Genomic DNA, 20,029 nt, shown 5'->3' with positions numbered 1-20,029 from the left:
TCGGCAGCGCACCTGCCAAGTTTAAAGTGGATCTGATGAATGTTTGACGAGATAGGATGAGATAAGTCAGCCAGACACACATACACATATTTCTTGATTTATCTGAGAGACAGAGCATTATGTTCGCCAGCTAGTTTTCAGTTAAACCCTGAAAACAGCTGCTAGGAGCCCAGAAGGTGATAATGAAAGCTGCAAACCCCAAAGCCCAAAATATGCACTCAAAGATACTTGGAGGATTACTGCAGAGTGCAGTCATCATTCTTTCTTCTTTCACATTGCACTGCGAGCAAATTCAGTGATAATAACAAAGATAACTGTGGAAGTTAGTGATTGCAGCACAGATACATGCACAAACACACACACACACAAAACTGAGAAACAAGGCTTTCTTTATGGTGCAGGTTGGGGAAGCCCCACCAAAACCCCTTCAGCACTGAGTCCCTCCACTACACCCTGGTGCAAAGAATAGCAGCTATTCTGCTCTGAACGGGTGGCCCTGCCAACAACATCAGCGGCTAAAGAGAGGGAAGGGAAGCCTGGCTATGGCCACCAACCTAAAATAGATACTACATATAAAAATCAAGCAACACATTTAGGTCTACTCTATAAAAAACATTGTTTATGCACAAACTTCATGTTTACCAAAAGGCTATTTGTAGACACGGCGTGGCACAGAGGTCTTATATCTGAATGAATTGTCCTCTATGAAAAATCCACTACTCATGGGGAAACTCACAAATCATTCTGAATTGTAAATATCCAATCTGTGCCGACTGTGTCTAATTACAGGATGTCACGACATCTACGAGACACCAGGCTGTGAATGTTCCCCGTTGTATAACAGAACCAGTAACGGCAAATCATAACAAATTGTTACACAACTGTAAAATAGCCTCAACAGTGAGAATGTGTTGTGTTCATTCAGGAGCTGGCTACTGTTTACCTGCCGTGTATTTCTTGCTACTGCTAAAAATATCCACCCACATATCCGAAAAGAAAAAAAAGTAAAGTAAGAGAACTTCACTTCAGTTATCTAGCATTAAATCAGCAGCATATCTCTCGGTACATTCAGTCAAAAATCATGTTTTAGCTTTATGAGAGCCTTGTTGGATGCTGGGAAGAATAATGCTTCTAACCAAAAGGAGCTACTAAAGATGATTAAAACATATTTAATCCTCATTTGAACAGAAAGAAACAGAATAAACTAATATTTTTGTCCTCAGTCTGTCTGAGTGGCACGGGTAAAGTGTTACAGGGTGTAACAAAACATGCATGGTTAACCATTTGCACCAGAGAAAACAATCATGTTTTTCACTGAATCAGTTCAGCTGCTGCCCACATAAACTTCCCCAGACTTTCACCATGACTAGTAAAAAGCATTTATTGTTTCCCATTTCCTGAAATCGATTATTGAGATGACAGTGTGGTACTATTAAACTCCAGAGAAGCCTGGAAGCAGATAAAATCTGGCAAGCCACTGGAACATAAACAAAGCTGCATGATACATATTCATAAAAGACTGCTTTCTAGAATGAAATGAGTGGCACACAGCTATGATTTCAAAGTCTTGACAAAAGGGAGACAGGGATAATGAGTCGGGATGAAAAGCATTCTGTTCTCTTCAAGATTGAGTAGCTGTGACCATTTGCATGCATGGTGGAAACGCAGGAGAACATCAAGGAGCAGGGATGAGAGACAGGAAGGACACAGAGGAGGTTTTGGAGGGAATGAAAACAAAATAATGTGCAGGTAAGTGAAACTGGAAGAGCTGCCAGAGAGAAATGGGCAACACCTCTGGGGTTTTTTTGTGGATGAAAGTGCACTTCCTGAAGTTCAGTGCCTTATCTACTGTTACACGGACAGCTTCTTTACACCTGACATTCATGCACCTAAGCAGGAAATGCAGGGTGTGCCAAGTGTTAACACTCTGGAAGAGAAAAACTCAAAAATAGAAAATTTACCAAAACCAAACCAAACCAAAAAGAATACCAGTATCATAGGAAATTATCCACGTAAGGCAACATTGTATACCTTCCTTTTATTCTTTTCCACTCAATTCAAATTTTAAAAAAACCCACGTTTTTCAAAGTGCTGTACAGAAAACAACAAGGGAATAGATAAGAAGTACATAGATATGAGATATAGTGGGTGCTAAACATGCAGTCACAGTCAAAAAAGGCACGGGAGACACAGTGAGCAAGTAGGCAGACTCGAATGACATTACGTAAAAACAAGTTTTAAGTCTAGCTTTCAAAATCTCAGTGGAGGGAGCAGATTTGACTGCACAGTTTGGGGGCAAACACAGAAAATTCCCAAACTCCTCTGAGTTTAAATCTAGACCGAGGGACGGTCATCAGCTGACTGGGGGGACCTGAAAGCTGAATAGGAGTGTAAGGAACGAGTCAAACCATGAAAGGCTTAGTGGACAAACAGGAGGAAATCATAAAATAAAGATTTAATCAGATACATTTAATGGGGAAACTTTAGCTCGGAATACTCAAACCTCGGGAATAAAGCACTTGGTGCTGCAGGAAAATCACTCAGACATTTGTGGAAAGCATTTATGTGTTATCCTGATCTGGTCTGTAGACAAATATGACAGCCTCGACTGTGACTCTGACTGCTTGCAGACTGCTTCATACTGTGCCTCCGTGTGACTTTTTATAGCCATAAAAATATTAATGAGAGCCTCACAAAGTTGGAGACAACCTTTTCCGCCCTCTCACACACACACAAACCCACACATACACACACAGACGCTGCTAGCTCTCCAAATTAACACCTCTAAAACACAGACATTCGTGCCAGCAGTGAGAGGAAAAAGCTTGGCTACAGGTACAAATGAAGTCCCTCTGGACTCGTGGCCTCCCATCTGTTATTGTATTTTCTCCATGCACTCTTGTCAGCTCTCCATAGGCTGTTTTGCAGTCAGCGGGCATTGGTTTATGAAGAAGTGTAATGAGGAGCTGCCATATTTTGAAACTATAGAATTAAACAATTCTTACCCTCCTTCAAAGATGCAAACCCGAGAAGGCTCGCTCTGCTTGGAGGTGGATGGTCTCTCCACTTCTCGCATCTCTTTATTTTCTTCCTTCTTTTCAGGCTGCTGCTGTTCCTTTACTTCAGTGAGGGTGCTGGGTGGGGTGGCATGTACCTACACTCAAGACACACATGGGAAAAAAATTCAAAACAACTTATAATAAAATGTTAAGTGCTGTTAAAGCAAGATTCAGTATAATTCCAGTTGTTTATCATTATGTTTTTCTAATGGCACAATTGGTGACCATGTTAGAAAATACTAGCATAGTATGCTACTATGCTAGTATGCTACTATGCTAGCAACCTAAAGAGATGAAGACCGCAGAGCTTTGACTTCTAAGATGTAGAAGTATTCAAGAGAAAAACAGACCGTGAAATGTTCTGATGTAAGCAAATTAAACATGGTCAACATTTAAGTGGAAATGTATGTTTATTGTGTTTATGTTTACCTCTGACACATGCGGCGTCCTGCTGTTTTCAGGGGCCACTTTGACTTCGGCTGGAGTAGGGGCCGTAGCCATGGTATAAATCTCAGAAGTGTGCTTCTGTTTAGAGCAGAGCAGAGACAGGGCGACCTTTGTGCTGATGCCTGGCAAGTTGGGGTTGTGAGCGCTGACGCTCCAGGTTGAATAAACTGAAGTGCGGGGGTCCCTCTGGGCAGATGGGTTGGGTTTAACATACTTCTGGTAGCACCAGTTGACTGAGGTTGAAGTGTGGAGGCTGGGGAACGAAGATGCGCTTGCGCCCACCTCCACAGCTGACACAGCTTCCTTTTTTTGGGTGATCTTCTCAGTTGTTTCCTTCTCTTCCACCTTTTCTTCCCTGTCATTTTTCCTTGGCTGGTCTTCTGGCTGCCCATGCACATCCACACTCGTTACTTCTAATGTATCTGATTTCTTCTTTTCCTTTTCCAGCTTTTTCCCAGTTGCCTTCCTTTCTTCTTCCTGTACTACCTTTGGTTCCACACGGCCCTCCTCCTCTTCTTCCTTATGGTGGCCCTCCTCCTCTTCCTCCTCCTCTTCCTCCTCTTTAACTCTTTTCTGGTGACGCTGGGCTTCTGTGCTGAGCTCAAGACTGGCTGCAGGGGACAGCATGCGCTTACTTCCTCCTGCCCCTAGTGGACCGTATCCATCTCCAGATCCTGAGGCCAGCTCTGATGACAGAGACAGAGGAAGAAGGCTCTTGACATCTGGAGAGGGGACTTTCAAGTAGCTCCTTTGCAGTGTCTCCCGTTCCACCTGGCCCATGATGACCATAGCCGTGCAAGAAACTGGTTCCTGTGAGCGGGTGGAAACCAGAATCTGGGAAAGTGTGGTATACATTGCACTGGCATATGTGGGTATATGAGTCTGGAGGCGTACTGGCACCACGAGAGACACTACTGGTGCAAGCTGTGCCAGGCATGTGGCGATGACCGGCCTCGGGTGGTGGTAGGAGATTGTCACAAGGGACTCCTGAGTCAGTGAAGAAGACACAGAAGAAATGGGGGGTCTGCTTTCTGTAGTTTGAGGAGAAGAAATGTGTGTGGTAAATCTTGGAGGAACGGGCAAGTACATGGCCTGGCTCGATGTATTCCTGGAAGAAAAATGGCGAGGAAAAGGGGGAGGAAGCTGATGGAGGGGTATTCCCAACCTTTCAGCCATGTGGATTTGTACTGGATGTATCTGTACAGGCGGGGATTCTGTGTGTGACTGTAGAAATGCTCTTTGAATGATTTGGGTGGATAGTACTTCCGATATGGCTGTGGTGACCGGGAGGAGCTGGGACAAAGACCCTGGGGGAAATGCTTGATGCCCTCTGGGGTGCAAAGGAAGCACCTCCTGAGAGGATAAAGAAATTTGTGGCTGTAACAGCTGCAAAGCCTTTCCAGTGGCATCGAGGCTAAACTGGGAGCTTACTCCAGTGGAGTACAGAGGAGAAAGATTAGAGTAGGAAGGACCAGGTTGCGGACTCTCTGCTCTGGGCAGCTGACTAGTTCTGCCTCCTACTTCCTGTTCTGGTTCCCCTAATGGAGCATGCTTCACTAGAAGACACTTTCTCCTTTCCTTCCAGGAGGATGCAGACTGCTGAGGAGACAGGGATCCATAGTCAAAGGACTTACTTCTGATCTCTGGGATCTGCTCCGTTTGTTGTGGACTAGCTGGGGCCTGCTCTGAGGCTGAGCGCCTCATCTCCTTGTGGCTTTGGTGGTGTTGGTGAGAAGCAGATGGCACCATCAACATCTGGGAACTTTGGCTACTGGGAGCTCGGGCAGCTTGCTCTGATTGTGCTACATCCTCAAAAGAAACAGAAAAGTTTGAAATGTTGCTTTCTTGACTGGGGCTGCGAGGCAAAGACATAGACTCAAAGCTGGACTCTCCAGAGGACTGGGCAGCTTCTGCCAGCCTGAGTCTTTTCTTCTTTGGTGGCAGCTTCTCTGCAGGGAGCTGGGCCAATGTCTGACTTCGTTGAGGCCAGTGGAACTCCTCTACTCTCTCTGCCTCCTAGGACAGATACATTTTTTTATAAATTTAGTATTTAAGTCAATGGTAATGATGCTAACTTGGACAAATGCATTGTATGAAGACTGTAAACAAGCAAGAAAAAAAAACATAATTCAAAAAGGTACATTTACCTTTGATGAGGATGCTGTCAGCGGGGGTGACACAGGTGGCATTTCAGCATCGGGCTCCACAGTAACAAGTATCTCCGGCACTTGAATATTTGGCTGGCGGATGAGGCGAGATGTAGAGGGTGATGGTTTTGGCTCAGGTTGTGTTTGCTGACTCTCTCTGAGGTCTGGATCTTGACTTTCCATAGATATACTCTCTTGCTTCTCAAAAGAGCTAGTGTGTTGGATGACAGACACACCCTTCCTGTCCTGCTGCTGCTGTTGGTTTGGTTCACTCTGTAAGGAAACACCTAGACACAAACAGTAGAAAAATTAGCTCCCATTATAGGGCATCAGTATTGTGCTTTTGAGTGATGCAACTTAGCATTTTGTGGATTCTATTCCCATCTACTGTACAGTGCTACGGGTTACATGGTAGTAGTTTTTCCCGCTTTCTGTTTAACTATGTTAAGACAGTGATGTAGTTTTAGATATTCACTGCTTTAACTTTTAGGTATATGATAATCTGCATGTCTCAGATGCTAAAATGGCATAGAAAAGGTCTTCAAGAGAATAGCTGTATCGATTATGCAACTTAACATAATGATTTTAGCTAAAAAAACATATTTTGTATGTATGAGAGACAAACCTGAGAGGGCCTGCTTCTGCTCTGGTCTGCGTGGTACTGGAATGAGGCCTCCAGAGCTGCCAGACACAGCTACAGATCCAGGACTGGGAGGATCCTCCTCCAGACTCTCCTCTTTCCTCCGCTTCCTCACAGCCATGGCTAACGCTCGAAACTTATGGTGCATCATCAGCGGGCGATCTACACTGCACGCTTTGCTTGCATCCCTGCTCTCTTGCTCCTGCCCTGGGCAGATGCTTCTGTGGGCCTCGAAGACTTCACTCTCTTGAAAGCGGGCCCCACATGTTCCACATTCAAACACGGCGGGACTCTTTTGCTGTTGTTGTTGTTGCTGTGGCTGTCTGGGTAGTTCGGTGCCTCTTGTTGAGGAGGAGGAGGATGTGGTGGGACTGGGCTCCTCCAACATTGACTCGGCTCCCAGGGGAACCTCTATGGCAGGCTGGCGCTTGAGCATACGCTGCGCATGGCCGATCCTCATCTCTGCGACCACTGCTTGCTGCTCATCAAAAGATTGGCAGAGGCGGTAACCTCTGGGTGACATGGTGCCAGAGGCAAAGGGCTCTCCTTGGCTGGTTGATATTGGCATTGAGTGGCTTCTAAGCAGAGGCACTGCTGACTGGTCCTGCGTACCCGGTGGATCAGCGTCAGGATTATGGATGTGCCTCAAACCACTGGGGCCTGCGGCTTCTCCTTTGGGATCAAAGGCATAGGGGTCTTTGGGGGCAGTAAATTTGGGTGACTCCATGCTGCTCTTCCGTGACAGGGAGGAGCGTCGAGGCTTAACGCTGTCAATCTCACTCGTGTCTACTACTGCTTCATTGATAGTGATGAGCTTGGTAATGTGTTCTATTACTTGGGTTTTGGGTACGGCGAAGGAGATGTTCTTCTCCTCGGTTCCTGAGGGTGAGGAATGTGAGGGATGAGGCTGCTGCTGGTGGGGACTCCGCTGCTGCCCTCCCAGCCTTCCATATTTCCCTAAAATAATTTCTGCGTAGGTTTTGGCACTGGAACTAGGAGGGCTAACTTGGCATATGTCAGTACTGCCTGATCCGGAGAAGTAGCCCGACTCTGTGCTGCCTTTACTGCCAGGCCCAATAGAAGAAGATGATGTGGAGAGGGAAGAGGGTGGGTCATCTGGAGAAGCCATGGGCCCACGTTTTCTCTCACTAAGCCTCAGTGCAAGTCTTTGCTTGACAGCGTGGGAGTCTTCAGGCCTCTGGCTCTCCTCTGAGCTTCTCAGGCGCTCCTTACCTCCTTTCCTATGCTGCCCCAGCATCTCTTTAGAGGATTTTCTGTGCTGGCCAGTCTCGTCCTCAGACTCAGTGCTTTCTCCCTCTGTGTGTTCCTCAGGGTCTTCTCCAGCGCCACTGCCTTCTGCACCACTCAAACTGGGCTCATCTCGACTGGATGCCAGACCCGCTTTAATACGATGGGCATGGGACTTGCGGTGTTTGTATAAGTTGCTCTTGGTCTTAAAGGAAAACCCACAGGGCGCACATGGGTAGGGTCTTTCTCCTGTATGTGATCGTATGTGTTTCTGAAGAACGCTTGGCTTGGCACATGGACGGCCACAGTAAGTGCACACATATTTCCCTGGTTTTTGTGGTTTCTTCTCCCCTTTCCTAGGTGAGCTAACCCCTTCTAGGCCCTGTTGACTGGAGTGAGTTGGAACGCCGTGAGCATGCTCACCCTGGGTGGAGGACGTAGAGGGGAGGGATAAGGTTGACGAGGAGCTTGTAGAGAAGAAGCTGCCTCCTGAGGGACCTGGGGTATCTGAACGCTGCCATGCTACTGCTTGCTGCTGCTGTAACCGAAGCAGGTCAGTGCGCTTGGGTTGGCGGTTTTGTAGGCGGCCCAAGGCTCTGTGTACAGGACGAGGATTAGAAGGCTGCTGGGGTTGCTGAGGTGGACAAGAGCCCAATGAAGATTCAGATGTCACATGCTGTTGCGCTTGCCTTCCAGAGCGCTCCCCATCAGCCGGATGGCTGGGCTCAGCCTCCATAGAGTGGGGAGGAGACCTCACAGACTCGTAACGAAAGGCTCTCGGAGCCTCATTGGTCTAACCGCATGGCAGCAGAGAGGTCAGAGGCATAGGAACATTGACAGACTAAGTTGTAAATCAAAATGGAGCACCTTTTTCAGAGTGGGCCAAAAGTTATGCAAGAGGACAAAATGAGGCATCATTAAAAGGTGCCCTGGAGCCACATGGATGCAGGTAAACATGGATCATTTCTCCGTTCAAAGCAGCTCTGCTTCTATCTAGCCTCAGCCATTTTAAAAGTCCTCCCAAGGTCTTTTTTGCATCTTCTTTGTTCGTTGGCAAGACTGTTAGTTGTTCGTCTTTTAAATGGGTCTAGAGAAACAGAAAAAGCAAAGGAAGCAATGAAAGCACTGAATGAGAAAAAGGAAAATTAATCAATCATCAAGCAGATTTCTTTCAAAAAAGGTCCATGTGAAAATACTGTAAACATAACATTTCCCTTCTTCGCTTTCCAGCAAAGTTCCTCTAAATAAAACCAACAAAACAAGACAAAGTAGCAATTAAGGTCCTGCTGTTTTGACTGCAGTCAAAAGTAAGAAATCAACAGATCATATTTAGAAACAGAAAACACAGTGGGCCCTGTGAGGAAGACTTAGTGTGCTTTTAAAAACCAAAAGAGTTACACCGATAAAGGGGAAGGTCAAAATCATTGGTGTCTTATTAGCAAATGTCATATTAAAATATACTTCCACATATCATATTATGAGAAATTGGGCTACCTTTCTTGCTACTGAATTGGGTCAGTGTTGTCATGACGACACTGACAAGGTAAGTGCATCAATAAGTTATTGCTCTCATCTGTCCTCACTTAAACTCTTATTAAGATAGTGGGTACTGCAAATCTATATTAAAATGCAAGGTCAAGCTGTTCTACATGGGAAACTGAGCATGTGCTCATCTGATGTATGCACACAACCCCAAGGTGTGTGCACAGCTCTTGAGTTCCTTAGACTGTGACAAATTAGAAATTAAGACTTCTACTCCAAACAGTGGAATCACAATCATATCTAACTGACGGCCTGCTTACTGGGCAGGAGTCTGAGGAGCCCGAGGCCAGAAAGTCAACATCCAAACTACAGGCACCAGAAAAGGAGACCGCAGTGTCAGGGCAAAGAGTCAAAACAAATGTTCGAAATATAGTCCTTGCATATCTGATCTGGCACCGAAGCTCAAGGGTGTAAATGAAGGGGGTTGTTTTCTAGTGGAGAAGAAGAACTTGACAGCAGCTGGGTGTCAGTGTTAGCCTCTCGCACTACACTGCCACCAGGGTGCAGTGTTTATGAGTAGTGTCTTCACACAGAGTCTACAGTGACACGGTCCTGTAAGACCTTTCATCTGCTCTTTCACACTTACACTTTCACACTTACACTACTAAAAAGCTGTGTTTATGAGGAGCCAAGTATAGCTCATCAGAGAGTCAGAGATGAGGCTATGATGAAATTTCATATTTTATCAAGATGTATGTACTGCAATATTTCCCCACTTACTGCCAAGCCTGCACTCCATCTCAACTCAAGACACGGGATTCTTGTACCAAAGCCAATCAAAACACACTGTGGGAATGGATTGGGTCAATCATAACATTATTGCTGAGCAGCCGTGCCCAACTGCTTACAGTCCCAGCACAGTCACGTCCAGAGTATCAGTCACCATCTAAGACGCTGATAGTGCTTACAGCTCCCTGTGTCGGAATCTGCGCTTCACTGCTCATTGAAGGAGAACACCACGTGTGTTCACTTCACAGCTGCAGACCTCTGCAACAGTGCAGACAGCATGCACCTAACGTGCCGCACAGATACCGACTGAAAGGGGGTGAAAATGTACCTATTTCCTATTATACATGCATATAAAGTACTAGGAAGGAGAGAGCTGAGGAATGAGGAAGAGAGAAAAGACTGAATCAGTGATCCAGTGGCTGAATAAACAGACCCTGCAGAAGACTGCGGCTTAAGGTGCAAGGCAATGACAGTTCTTTATAACGAGCTACGCTTTTACTCTCTCCATATGTCTAGAAAAACACAGCACAGTCAGCCTTCATTAGAGCCAGTTTAAAGTGGAATAAAAAGAAAGTGAATCACTCTTCCTCCTGGAAAAAAAGCTCGCCAGATTCTCAGCTCCATTTCCACGTTTCCACACATCTGCTAAGGGCCCATCATCTATCTGTACAGTGTGTGTTTCTCTAAGCAGACTAGTGCTTTGATTACAGCAGACTTTCACCATCAACACTCAGCAATTACACGACATAACAAACCAAAACAGCATTAAAATTCTCCATCTTCACTTTTCTGGCTTCCATATTCTCAGTTTTACGCGAGGACTTTGTCTAGGGTTCAGCAATAGCTTTTGTGTGTTAAGTCATGGGGACACATTACTCCCCAGGCCCAAATTAAAATGAGTTAGATTGTGAGTAAATGAAGAGTTGACAGACTGAAGGGTAAATACCGACACGCTTAAGAAAAGAAAAATGACAAACAAATATAGTGGGTTAAAGAAAAGAGAGAAAGAAAAGGACAAGGAAAAATGTAGCCAGACAGACAGTTAAAAAGAAAGTGTGTAGAAGGACGATTCTGTGCAGTGAGCATGAGAAAAGCAGACAAATAGCCTTCCTTAACCCTGCCGTAATAAATGTCTCTCTTCATGTAGTCGGCTATCAGGGTGTAATTTTAATGATCCCAAGCATAGCTGTTGATGCAGCCCTTAAACAGGGCAATTAGAAGGCTTTAAGGTTGGGAAGAGCACTGCTTACATTATTCATGGCAGTCTAGACTGCCAGGTTTGAATGGGGAAGCACACAGTTAAGGCCTTCCCAGGAAGACGAGGGAAAGGAATGCAAAAGTCTAGGCGACATTAAACCCTAACACACACACAGACGCACAGACTCTTCCGCTTACAGAGTACATACAGTGAACAGCACTAGCCTCCTCACAGCAATGCCTTATAATACTTAGTAGCCCCAAATCCACTCTGACAGATCTGACCGACCAATCAGCCGCAGCGCCCCGAGGTGACCTACCCCCGTCAACCGATCCTCCTGTAGTTTGATGAGGGGTTTTCCTTCCTCATGATTCTAATACATACACTAGTGTACTTAACAAAAAAAAAAGATCACATTAAGACCTTGTATCATACTGATGAGGGTGAAGCAAGGTCGATCTTTGCTCTATTTCTAGACTGAGGTGCGAGCAGGAAGTTGCCAGCGCAGCTGTCATACAGTGTTATATTCTTTTTATCGGTGATGTCAGATCAAACCCCACCCCCCGAAAAAAAAAAAGATTTCATCTGTCCTGAACCATTGTAGCAGCCTTATGGTGCATTCAGAGATTTGTGGCGTGAACTAGTTTTTTATATCTGCTCCAAAAATGCGATAACCAACCAGCTCAAAAAGACGAGAGGGCAGAATGAGTGAGCAACGAGTGCAGAGTGCGTGTGTGTGCGTGCAAAAGGGGCTTTGTCAGCAGAAACAGACGTTACTGCAGGTACCCAAGGGAGCCCTGACACACGGAAGAGCTCACACTCCATCTCTTTCACACACACACACACACACACACACACACACACGTGCTGTCACACACCGTCACACCCTGTCTCCACTCATCATCTCTGCCCAGCAGTTATACTTCTAAAACTGTAAAACCCTCACCAGAAAATGCATGTACTTAGCTGTGGTTACACATTGCAGCTTTACCTTTTTTTTTTATCTATATATAAGTAAATGCTAAAATTCCAGAGAAAAACATTATTTCAGATAACTTGTCTTTCAAATAACGCTAAATATCTGCAAAATAATATGTTTGGCTGTTAATTCCTTTTTTTTTTCCTGTACTGGTTTCGATTAACATGTACAACAACGCAACTAACTTTCATTCTGACTTTCAGTATATCCGTCACTTAGCTCAATAACCACCACAGGAGCTTTGTCAAAAGTTCAAACTTGACCCACGAGGAGGGTTTTGTGTTCCTTCGTCATATCCTCATCGAGACTCTGACATATTCATGTAGCTGGTTATGACGGATAAGATTAATGCATAGGAATACTTTGCACTCTGATAACTAATAAACCTTTTTACGTGCTGTCTAAAAAAAATCTGCTGTCATACCCTTCAAACACACAAACACACAGATCTCACCCCATCCCATTCTTTCTTACTGGCAGCAGCCTGGTGCAGGTTCCCATGGAAACCAGCCTACTCTGAGCAATGGCAGATGGAGAGGGAGCTGGAGGTCTAAATTTATCTCCCAGCATCCTCTCTGACTACAGACGCACACTGGCAGCAGGAAGTGAGGAGAGGTACTGCTTGGCCTGTGCACGCACTGACAAGTTGGCATGACCCTTGACATCTAACTCCACCCCTCCCACCCCTGACCCACCTCTTTTTAATGACAGCTTGAACCAATAATTGATCATTTTCAGCATTCACAGACGTTTTACTGCATTCCTAAAATTGTAAGGTAACTGGAAAATGAGAAAAGTCCTAATACCCCTGCCATCATCGCCAAAAACTGTCGATCAAACTTGGACCCAAAATGCTACAATAGTCTGAAACGTAGGCAGGAATAGTTTGATTTGATAGACAAGAGGGGGAAAAAAACCCACGGATGCTGAAAATCACACTCGCCAAGGGATATCAGCGCTGTCAGCCGCGTGGTAAGGAAAACGCTGTCTGACAAAACACCACATACCAGAGTCCTCACTCACTCACTCCCTCCCTCGCTGAGCTCTTTGCGGGACGCGCTGGGATCGCCGTACCTCTGGGTGTAAAGAAGGATTTCGCAGGGCTTCAACAAGACTGGCAGTTCACAAACTGTCGCCGTGTTCATTTTGATTAAACACAAGCCAGCGAACTGCAGGTCAATACCGGTCTTTAAATCAAACAAGGGAGAGCTCAGCTGGGTAATGCACACCTCCGTGTTTGAATTACATCTCTGGCAGCACAAAATCTGCCGCTCTGCTCACAAAAATCAACCACAACAATTAACTGACTACAACTTGGGCTAATTGCAGGCTGCCAGGTTTGCATTGTTTTATTTATGGCTGACACCTTCTCGGATTTAAATCATCTGTTTCTTTTGTAGCGACTTAGTTTGAATTATAACCCAGAATTTGACTCAGAAGTCTTCACCTTTAATTGGCGACAACCTACACTTACATCCACTTTTCCACAAAACTTCCTCAGAGACTCAGATGGTGAGGGAGACTCTGACATTAACTAAATCTGTAAGTTGTATCGTAATGTCTGCATACTGTAATTTGCTTAATGAGAAACCACAGAAAAAGACTTATTGACAACTACTTGAATCCTTCAACTAAAAAAAAAAAAACTCTTCTGGTTATTGACTACTCAAAAATAAGAAACTAAACTTTTAAATTTCAATAAAAAATATTTCAAACACAATAACCAACAATGTGACTCTTAATAACTAACTAGCCTGTTTGCTGTGGCTAACAAGTACACTAAAGTAATGATGAGGGAAAGAGAAGGTGAAACGAGGAAGATTAAATGGATTAGATGGATCAAAATAAGAGAGGAAGGCTGGAAGAAAAGGATAGGGTGAGTGGGGTGCAAATAGAGAAAGAGAGAGAGCGTGAGAGGGAAAGAAACAGACAGAGTTTAGATTACCTGACAGAGCAGTCTGGTCTTCCCCCTTAGAGACGCTTCACAGGCACTGTGAGACAAGCTGGGAGAGCCAGAGAGTGAGAGCGGATATGACTGTTTGAGTGGGTGTATTGCAGTGAGAGACGGAGAGAGAGAGAGGGAGAGAGGGAGAGGCTTGGGGTGAAGCAAAAAAGGAGAGATGGAGAAAGAGGGAGCGAGAAAGACACTAAATGAATGTTTCCACTGTACAAATGCAAAGGGAGGAGGAAAAAGATGTGGCGAGAAGAAAGTAAAGGCGACTCACACTCACAGAGCATCTGAAAAAAAAAATCGCCTCATTGCAGTAACATCATTAATTGCCACATTTCTTAGTGCCAACAGAACCGTCACAGTGAAACCAAAACCCTCCGGCTTACACGATCAGGACAGGATCGTCGGCTGCTGTTTCTTTAACTCGTCACATTGCGCAGCTGTGGTACACCTCGACAGACAGGATTACAAACAGGTCTTGCACGGGGTTTTCCCTTCAACGCAGAACCCTGGAGGCGATTCCTTGCAATTATCGCCTCCTTATCTACAAACTTATCTTATTGTAGTGGCAACTGTGCCACAGCAGCAGCCTTCGTTCCTAAGTGACAAATCTTTTGCTGACATGGACGTGTCTCGTTTACGTAAACCTTCCAGTTCCAGCCAGAGTGCCACTGTGCCGCATCTGTAAATGAATTCCAGAGTGGCATCCATTCAAGCAAGCCCCCGCATTACGCAGAACTCGGGCTAGGCCTATCAGCAGTGCAACACGAGGGAGAGAGAAACAGAAAGAGAAAGAGAGAATTTAGAATGAACGGAGGTCCTGCTGTTCCACAGAGCTTTGCCTCACTGGCAGAGCACAGGAAGTGTGAGTCACACACTCTAAAATAAACACACTCGCACGGCGTCGAGCCGGCACACAGAACGAGCGGATGGCTGGCCCGCTGATCAGAAGGCAGGCAGAGAGAACATGGATCCATGCAGGCCAGCAACACGTGCTGACCTGGTTGGGATTCACCGCCTGGAAAAAGATGATTGTCTCCAGCTCTAATTGCTCTCCATATTTCTTTTCATGCTTCTCTTTTCAACCTTCTCTGCCACACACCATCTTTTTATTCCCCTCTTCACGTTTTTTTTTTGCTTACGTCACCTCTTCCACATGCACCACGGCTGGATTGTCCACATGTCTCCCCATTCTTCCTCCTCTGGTTCGTGTTTCCTCTCTTGTTTTATTTGGTCGCATTCAATAGCAGTTTTGTTCAGGACTTGGTGATTACCCCTGGCTCTGTGCGGCTGACTGCTGTAAGGGGACTGTGCTAGCCTGATGCTGGGCTACTCTCACAGGCTGCTGGCCGAGGCACTGTATTGTGTCTCCCTGAATGTGCTCATTGTCACCATTTACAGCACGCACCTTCTATACTGTACTTCCCTGTGAGGGACCTTCACCCATCCGTCATCCCTTTGTCCTCTGTTCCTAAGACTGAAGACTTCTGACGGGAAGGTGGGGATGTCGGGGGTGGAGGCTGACGCCTGGGAACAAAACTGCCACTATGGCAGTGATTGACAGGGAAGTCGCTTTACGCAGACCTAATGATTAGTGAGGCCAGGGAACGAGCAGCAGATAAACAGTCGGATTTGGAGCAAGAAAGAAAGCTAGGATGGCTTAAGGAGAACAGGACAGATCATATTTTGAAAAGTAAATTAAAATGGGAAGTGCAGCAACTGTGAAGGTGGGACATAAAGCTTTCATTAGGCTATAATAAATGGTAACTGTATACTACCCACTGGCCCAAAGCAAGCAAGACTTACAGTATGCAAAGCTGCGCTCATTTACAGTAAATGGAAACAAAGGCTCCCCTGTGGTACGGTCACACGAGGCAGCTTCATGTGTACTGCAGACACCTTCATATATAACATAATGCAGGGACAAGAAACACCTAAAATGCAAACATTGTATTATAAGAAACACTGTGCCGTTTTGAATCGGCCACAGACTATAATTTAGACCAAATGAGTGGTTTGCGCATTTACAGACAACCATACAGATGGCATATTTTTGGACTTTCACCTCATAAACTGCAGACATAGGCAGTAAAGTGGGCAAACACAGTAGTATGTAGAGAGGGTTCTCTCTGTTCCACGGGCAGATTATTTCAGACTTGTGGTCTTCCAGTAAACTGAACCCCTCTGTCCATAAAGCTGTGGTATTATGATAGAAATAAGAGTCATTTAAAGAGGGAGCGTACCTAGTCTACAAAAGCTGCAGTGGCTCGGTGTTGATCTACCTGTTTGTTTATATTTGGAAGACAAAAAAACAAAACAAAGAAGAAGAGTGCCTTTTGAGAACTAAACCACTAAATCTGGTCATTAATCAAAAAAATACACTCTGACTGTGTCACTGTTTCATGCTCAGCCTCCACTTCAGAATATAAACTTTGTATGACAAGTTTAATCACAGCAATATCTCTGACAGGCCACACGTCAGGTTATACTCCTGACTGTAGGACTCCAATAAACAGTGAGCACTGCTCAGCTGAGGTCAAATGGAGTCATTTTAAAAGGAAAAAGGATTGCTGGACAATCCCTTGGCTTAGTGTAAACATGCATCCATTCTCTGAACTGCTTATCCCACTAAGGTGGCAGGGGAGTTAAACCTTTCCCAGCTGATGATGGGCCAGGGGTTGGGTACCTCCTGGGCAACAAACACTGGCTCATTATAGAACAGCACAGTCATTCAGGCTTACGTCCACGCGTATGGCCGATTTAGAATCTTCAATTAACCTGAGTTAAATAATGTTATACATGCTTTGTGACGATAATCTGCTGCCTGCCCTGTTCACTGCTCTGACATTCAGGGCTGCATGCAGCGAAAGTAACCTGCATGTCATTAAGCTGGAGGGAAGCAAAGGAAACTGTACCTGGAGAAACTCCACATGCAAAGGCTCCAGCAGTTAATGTGATACCCAAAGTTTAAAATGCAACATCCATTTCTAAATGTCCATCCATCCATCGCAAACTAAGATGCTGATGCGATGTCGAGATGATATTCGGATGTCGAGGTCAGGTTGTAGGCACTTCCTGAAAACGTGAAATTGCTACATTTTAGCACATTTGGTACTATTTTCCAGACGATGGAAGATTGGAGATTTGTGTGCCTTCCACCAGTGGCTGCTAATGTCGCCTGAAGCAGCAAAATAAATGTGTGGTTTAAATCAATAAATATCTGATCGATGAAAAATATCCATAAATCTAAAACAAACTGTCAGCATAACTATTTTGGACATGTTTTTCCCGAGGGTACCTGCTTGTTGGCATTCAACAGGATTAAGGAAATAAACTGTATTGACAGAAGTGCTGCTCCACCTATAGGAGCATGAAAGTCACGCCATGAAGCTCCCTGCACTCAGTTTCTGTTCTGATGTTAATGCCAGAGGAGCTCTGGACGATGGCAAAAGAACAACAAACGCTATATAAATATTGAGAACTCTTGCAGAAATAGCAACTCAAGTCCAAAAAGATCTGTACTTGTGTTTTGATTATGTGAAGCCATAAACATTTGATCAAGTTATTATTAGCTTTGAACGATGATGGAAAAGACCTCAGAATTATGGAGAAGTTTTACTAGGAACAAAGTCCGGCAATCAGAAGCAACAATGAAATTGGAGAATTTGTCAACATCAGAAGAGGTGTACGGCAAGGGTGTGTGCTGCCACCTGGCCTATTTTCTCTGTACAGCGAGCACATCATGTGCAAGATTGAATGAAGCCAGGAATTGTGGTCAGTGGCGCCTAATTAATAACCTGAGGTATGCAGACGACACTGTAATCATTTCAACATCTAAAGAAAACTTGAAGAAAATGATCAGTTTTATGCCACCAATGAACTGAATTGAATCCAATGAGCTCTTTAGATTGACCTATCCTTTCACAAATGTTTGTAAAGACACTCAGTGGCGATGGGACTGAAAACACCTGACTTCAAAGATTAATAGCTGTACTTTTGTCCATATAGTGTAGCAAAGCCAAATTTACAAATCCAAAGTATCAAAAAACCCCATTGATCTTATAATGACCAGTTACAGAAAGGGAACCAAGCGGCCAGCTAATGGAGTTGAACATGCAAGTCTTTTGTTAATGCCGATTGATACATACCCAGAGCAGATGTGATATCTGACCCTGCAAAGCATTCATAGCCTTTTTTTTTTCCACTCAGCACCTCTGCATTTTATTTTTTAAACAAATAATCTAAATATTAAATAATATAATGCTAAATCCCTTTCTTGCTGGCTATTCCTCTAACTTTTCTGAGAAACAAAAGAAGGTAAACTTTAGCCACGCACAGCATACTCATTATCTTTTTCTTTACCACGCTGCTGTAGCATCATTAAGTGCCAGTGTCTATATATCTGACAAAGTAAGCTTTATATTGTGAGGACAGCTACCAGGAAATCGCGTCCGCATGGCTGCAGAGGGTAGTGATTATGGAAAGTAGCTTGGTGCTCATTGGTAAGTGTTACCATATATAGAGGCAATATATCATTTGCAATTTCTAGTGTAACGGCTAAACCCGGTTATTATATATCTGCACAGTATTAGTAAAAGTCTTCTGAGATCATTTTGACTCACACTTCAAAGGCAAAAAGGGTCTTCTGACATGTAACAACTTCAAAGTGAGCAAACGCATTGCAGCTGAATGGGGAGTTACTGTAACAGAAGTGAAACAAACGGAAAAAAAGAAACAAAACCTGTCTTCGGACAGCTCAGTGCCACACATCTGAATGCATAACTTGCAGCATGCAAATGACATACAAGAGTGACAAAGCATTGTGGAGGGAGGGAGGGAGGGAGGGGTTAGCTTGAGCAGATAAATATAGAAAGAGGAACTGACATTTTCAAAAGCTGTCCTCCCAGCGCTCGCAAGTTTCAGTGATGCGTAGATGTCAAGATCACAGTGCACAGTCTCCCACGCAGCCCACCGTACCCGCCGTTCACACTTGGCTGCTTTAAATTTGCTCTCTTAGTTGTGGTGCGAACTGAAAAGTGTTGGCTCGAGGCAAACCTGCGATGAGATGAAGGTGTCCAGTTAATTGAAAGGAAAGGGGACAAAGATGCAGCTCTTGGTATTAAAGCCATGTGACGAGCACGTGAAAAGCATCCACCTGAATCTCTTGGCAGGTTACCTGTATAAAAAGGTTAGAAAGTTCTCAGATTACCCAACAATGAGGGGGGAAATATGCTATAGTCAAAGAGCACCCTGATTGCGTTTATAGATTCCCACATCAAGCGATTTTTTATCTTGTGACAGCGATCCCTTGGTGCGGTTACTTTTGTTTTTGCTGAATCGATCTATTTTTCTCGATGAAGTCACCCAAGTGGATTGCTCCCCAGCGATGGAAAAGCCGGTGCTAGTTCCTCTTTTTGCAGCTGCTGTACTGCATCCTGTGTGAAGCTGCAACAGGTACGACTTAGCGCTGGCTGCTTGGTGTGTGACCCGGCGTCAAGCTTTATCTGCACATCTAAGTAAGGGGTTATTTTGTTAATTCACGCCGCCATGCTGGAGCTGCTCGTGCTTTTACTGAGGCCTACACAAACACAGACACGGGGGAAGAGTCAACAGGTGGACGCTCACCCTGAGTGTGTTCAAACATGACAGTTGGCCTACAGAAAGTATCAACACAGCAAACCTCGGTCCCCACCTTCCTGTTGCTCGGTTGGCAGAAGGGCATTCTTCTGATCAGGGAGTTTACTCAAAGCTAGCCCAGGCCAAGTAATTGCTACCCACAGTGACAAACAACTCCATTCAGTCTAAGTGTCGGTTTACAGTTTACTCTCCCTCCTCCACTGCGAGGCCCTGCTGACCATTCTGCTTGGTGCCACGCTGCATTAGTGGCCTGTCAACAGAGCCTCTCCTGACGCATCAACGCCTCGTCAGCCTCCAGACCCGATGCGCTTATATACAAACACCGTGTGCCACAACCCGTCTGTTTGTGTGTTTATTTCTCTGAAAGTGGAGGTGTGTGTTATGGAGAGAGAAGGAAAGAGTGCGAGACGCAGAATAACAAGACAGAGAAGAACAGAATGTGCAAATGCGTA

At 44.9% G+C, this 20,029-nt stretch overlaps 1 protein-coding gene across 3 annotated transcripts in view; it reads right to left on the bottom strand.

The window, feature by feature from the left end:
* Positions 1–20,029, bottom strand: part of hivep3b (HIVEP zinc finger 3b) — a 38,527-nt gene that overhangs the window by 5,678 nt on the left and 12,820 nt on the right. The window contains exons 2-6 of one of the 3 annotated variants that reach the window (XM_004559969.5): positions 18,825–18,995; positions 6,279–8,628; positions 5,654–5,940; positions 3,489–5,522; positions 3,006–3,154 (exon numbers count right to left, since the gene is read on the bottom strand). In XM_004559969.5, coding sequence (XP_004560026.3) covers positions 3,006–3,154; positions 3,489–5,522; positions 5,654–5,940; positions 6,279–8,277 — 4,469 coding nt within the window. In that variant the 5' untranslated portion in view covers positions 8,278–8,628; positions 18,825–18,995. Of the gene's footprint in view, positions 1–3,005; positions 3,155–3,488; positions 5,523–5,653; positions 5,941–6,278; positions 8,629–13,934; positions 16,294–18,824; positions 18,996–20,029 lie in introns of those variants that run through there. The other 2 variants (XM_076889737.1, XM_004559970.5) reach the window with 2 other exon arrangements.

This window comes from Maylandia zebra, linkage group LG11 (assembly GCF_041146795.1).
Source record: "Maylandia zebra isolate NMK-2024a linkage group LG11, Mzebra_GT3a, whole genome shotgun sequence".
In the NCBI taxonomy this organism is placed as follows: Eukaryota; Metazoa; Chordata; class Actinopteri; order Cichliformes; family Cichlidae; genus Maylandia; species Maylandia zebra.
Note: the sequence above shows the minus strand (reverse complement) of the source record. Positions and strands in the feature narration are given on the sequence as shown.